This window comes from Ornithodoros turicata, chromosome 1, assembly GCF_037126465.1.
Source record: "Ornithodoros turicata isolate Travis chromosome 1, ASM3712646v1, whole genome shotgun sequence".
Classification (NCBI taxonomy): domain Eukaryota; kingdom Metazoa; phylum Arthropoda; class Arachnida; order Ixodida; family Argasidae; genus Ornithodoros; species Ornithodoros turicata.
The window spans coordinates 169,787,693-169,791,994 of record NC_088201.1 but is presented as its reverse complement, the minus strand read 5'-3'; the positions used below and the strand labels follow the sequence as shown (position 1 = coordinate 169,791,994).

At 52.6% G+C, this 4,302-nt stretch overlaps 1 protein-coding gene across 1 annotated transcript; it reads right to left on the bottom strand.

Moving 5' to 3' along the window:
* Positions 1 to 418: 418 nt before the first annotated feature.
* Positions 419 to 3,843, bottom strand: LOC135372823 (uncharacterized). Its single transcript, XM_064606285.1, has 2 exons — positions 2,830 to 3,843; positions 419 to 1,245 (listed from the first exon to the last, which is right to left on the bottom strand). The coding sequence occupies exons 1-2, from the start codon at positions 3,513 to 3,515 to the stop codon at positions 1,080 to 1,082; spliced, it is 852 nt and encodes a 283-aa protein (XP_064462355.1). The 5' UTR covers positions 3,516 to 3,843; the 3' UTR covers positions 419 to 1,079.
* Between the last annotated feature and the right edge of the window lie 459 nt (positions 3,844 to 4,302).

Here is a 4,302-nt window from a genome sequence, read left to right as displayed (position 1 = left end):
TCCGAGTAAGCGGGAGGTGAGTGGTGTTGCAGAAAAGCAGTTTCGGACATTGTACTTTGTCTGGGCAGCAGGGCTGCGGCAGTGGCTAGAGCGTTTTTCTTTACTTGCCAGAGATTGTCGATCGGATCCATGTGACGGGGGATGATCTTTTTTGGCTGAAGCCTAATCCAGTGACACATGTCACCATACACAGCACAACACAGCACTGAAGTAGAGCAATCAGAACACTAGAAAGCTCTGAAAAGAGCTGTTGTTGACAAAACGAAGGCTTCCGCGAAGGAGACGGGAAAGCGGTAGTGCCCAGACAGACAGGCGCCGGCGATGTGAGCGACATTCGACTTGACCTTGACAGGAGCAGAGGAAGCGAACGTGGGCTCGCTTCGGGAGACAAGGACGGAATCTACGGAGTGGGGTGGAGTGGCACAAAGGAAGACAGAGAGGTCTGCCTCTCAAAACCGACGGCAAGTTTCACCCGCTGGGAAAGGGATGGGAGAGGGAATGAAGGAAAGTGAGAGAAAAAGGAGAGAAAGGTGATGGAGTGGGTGGGAAGGGTCCGAGGTTTCCGCAGCTGGTCCTGAAAGATCTCGGAGGGCCAAGGGTGGCTTTGTGGCTCTTGCCATTTCCTGGGGGCCCTAAGCTGCCCTAGGTAGTGTCAGGCTGTAGAAGACTGGAGGGTGGCGACGGCAGCTACAGGTGGGTGTCCAGGACGGTAGAGCTCAAGAACTCCAGCAGCTCCCTCTGTATACGTCGGCGCTGGTGTCGTGGGCCATGTGGTAGATCAGGTTAACCTGGCTGTGGTCGGTGATGTGGGCGCTGATCAGGTTCTGCAAAATAAGTTCTCTCTAAGAAGCAGTCTCTCTACAGCGGGTAATTAGGTGAGCAACGCTCTCCTGGACTCCGCAGGTGCGCAGCGTGGGTGGTCGATCTGGGCGATCGTGAAGCCGTACGCCCGTACGTTCGGAGCCTCAGCAGCAGCCTCGTCCCTGGATAGGACAGCTGTGTTGCAGGGTGGAGGTGCTATCCCTTCCGCAGTGAGCTTGTCCGGGTGGAAACTGCGCACGTGGAGGGCCATGGTCTTCTTAGCCTGACTGGGTGGGAGGTGCCTTGTGGACCAGGGTCATGGTTGTGGCCTGCTTCCTCAGGGCGTCTGCCATCTCGTTGGCGGGGATGCCTTTGTGGGATGGGATCCGCTGTAGTGAGACGCAGTGGCCGGACGCCGGGAGGTGATGCAGCTTCTCTTGTGCACTGAAAGAGAGAGGGCAGCGTTCATAACTGTTCTTGAGCCTCGGCAGTGCACGCGAAAACCCCTTACGTTCCACGTAGCTATTTGTAAACAGCCGTCATTCATTATCATGAAAGAAAGAAAGAAAGGAAATTCTAATCATAAAAGTTACTGACATGTTACAGGGAAGTTTCTTTTTTACCTTTTTTTTCTATAAGGTATCTTCTAAGTGTTCGCCGTCATTATCTGCTACCAGCGTGTCAGCTGATGTGTCCCACGCCAGGCTTTGATAACTATCCTCATTTGAGTCACTCGTGTTTACTTCCGTCTATTCGAGCCCTGTTTGGGTTCGCGTTTGTACCGCCTCATTATCACTGGATTGTTCTGAGCTTCTTCTGCCTTTTCTGTCTTTTTCTTGAAATGTTTTGCTGCCGGCGACTTACCATCGCTTTCTGAGTCTGTTTCACTTGATAGTTGCGGCATATGTTGGAATGTTTCGATGAAGGCAACTGTTGCTCCTATCGATGCTTTTTGTATTGTTCCTTTTTATTTTTTCCTACGTTCTCTTTTCTTTATGGGTTTCGCTGTTTCGTGGCTGATAGCATGTTCACTCGGGGCAGTTTCATTTTCTTCGCTCGTTATACCTTTGATAGGTTCAACTCCACGCTCTATTGTTATCGGTGGGATATTACTTGTGTTTTCTGCACCACCTAGGGCACCGAAAGGTGCTTGGTCAAAGGAAAAAGACACTGTCTGTAAATCGATCGGTTGTTCCGTGATTAATGGCGCACTTCGAGACTCCTTCAATGGTTCTTGTCCATCTTGTGCATCAAGTGGGATAACGGATGTCTTTTTTTTTCTTTTCCTGTTCATCGTTATTGAATGATTCACTGGGACCTCGTCATTATGCCGTAGTCTAAGTAGCGGCCATTTATTTTCATCGAGACGTGGTTTATCACTATCGATTTTCTCATTTCTGTGTTCGTTACGCATCTTTCGGTTGTTCTTTGTTCTCGATTTGATTTTCCACTTTGTTTCCGGTGTCAGATCGTACCACGACTTCGACCTCGAGGTCCGTGGTTTCTGGGATTACATCGAGTGGAGGCACCAGTTCCTTCGAGTAGCCTAAGCTGCTGCAAAGGTCCTCTGCTTACACTCAGCTATCGGGTGGTCGCATCGGCATCGCGGGCAAGTCTTAGTACACGACGGGTGTCCGAATATTCCGCAACGTGTACATTTTGGTGTGTTACAGTTCCTATTCAGGTGTCCCTGCCGCTGTCCGGCATACCCGAGTTACTCCTTGCTACGTACACTGGACCACAAAGCTACGGCTAGCAACGTTGGCCTTCAGGTAATTTGGGACGTTTTTTTTCATTTCGATATAAGCTTTTACTTCTACTTTTACCACTTTTCGGTACTGAGCAAACGCGCTCTCCAAGTAGCTAATGTGGTCGTCCACTGGATAGTAAAAAACTGATATCTTAGTGGCGCGGTAACCCAGGTAGTTTAGCTTGTACTCTGTACCTCTGACCACTATGGACGGGTTTTTCACCAAATCCTGGGCAATCTTTTCTTCGTTTCGGTACACTTGCAGGTAGTCCTAGTACCTCTCATGAAGGTGGCAAGGAACTGTGCCACCGCGTCTGGTATCTCCTTTTTCCGTGGCAGGCCTGGTAATGTTGCGTGGATGGTGGTCTCGAGGAGCCTCCATGGAGCATCCGTGCTTGGGACTGGTGGGATGGGCTGGAACAGCTGGTCTTGCGTGAAAAGAGTGCACGAAAAACGGCTCCGATGTTGGTCCCTTAGACGCTGCAGTAGAGCCCTTCCGGTTGTTGTCCTGTTCAGTCGGGTGAGCTGGTTCAGCAGGTGTTTGGTGGCACGAAGTTGGAGGAGGAGAGCGGCAGCCTCGGCGTACACGGCGACGTTCAGCGCCCCAGGTGGGAGTCCGACAGCCAGCTTCATTCCGTGATGGTGGGGCAGTTTCAGGGATTCCGGCGCTGTTCTGCTGGGCTTGGCGTAGGGAAGTCCAAACAGGATCCGTGCGGCCGTGGTTGCGTTGTGGATGGCCAGGAGAGTCCTCTGGGGGCAGCCGGAGTGCCGTCCGCTGAGTCGCTTGGTCACGTTCAGGGTTGTCTTGCATGTGGTCTGGAGGTCCTTGACGAGTGGCGCCCAGGAAGATCTGGAATGCAAGGTTACTCCGAGAAAACGGTGGACACGTACATATTCCAGTGGTGTTTTTCATCAGGATCGGTTCGCGCAGGCTACGCCAGTTTGCCCTGGGTCCAACGAGCATGACCTTGGTCTTTTCGGCTAACGGTGTGTCCGAGGCTACGGATGTATTCTGTCGTAGGATCCACGCCCTTTTGGATGGTCTCCCTCACTTTCCAGGGGCCCTTGCCGTTGGTCCACGAGCAGGTGTTGTCGCTGGTAGGGCCTTGGGGAGTCCAGCCATGAGGAGGTTGAAGAGCAGGGGGCTCAGGGTACTGCCTTGAGGTAGACCGAGGTTTTGAGGACGTGTGGAGCTCAGCGTCGATCCCAGTCGAACCCTGAAAGAGCGATCGGACAGTAAAGCGTGGATGAAAGCAGCTACCTTGCCTCCGATTAGAGGATCGACGAGGAAGTCCATGATGGTGCTGATGGAGACGCTGTCGAAGGCGGCCTTGATCTCGATGAACACCGCTGCCGTTCGGCAGCACCGCTGCGTTGGGCGGTGTCGTTAACGTACGAGATCAGGTCCAGCACAGAGTCCTGGCAGCAAAGGTTGTGTCGAAAACCTGTCATGCAGGGGCAAAAGAGAGGACTTAAAAGAGAGGAATCAAGTAGCCATGTGATGCGGCGGTGTAGCAACTGCTCTGTCAACTTGGCCAAACACGATGTGAGTGATATCCGCCGATAGGAGCCCAGTTCGCCTGAGGGATTCCTTCGCTTCAAAATCGGCACGATAACGCTGTCTTTCCAGGATGGTGGTGGCATGCCCTGGTCCCAGCACTGGTTGATGGCATCCAGGAGCCGTATAGTTCTTTTGTCCGGTAGATTCCGCAGGCACTGGTAGGTGAGTCCGTCCATCCCAGGGGCTCACT

Coding starts and splice junctions, on each gene's coding strand:
- LOC135372823 (XM_064606285.1), bottom strand. CDS start 3,515: ATGCTCGTTGGACCCAGGGCAAACTGGCGTAGCCTGCGCGAACCGATC. Junction 1,246..2,829: donor CCTTGCCACCTTCATGAGAG/GTACTAGGACTA, acceptor TCTCTCTTTCAG/TGCACAAGAGAAGCTGCATC.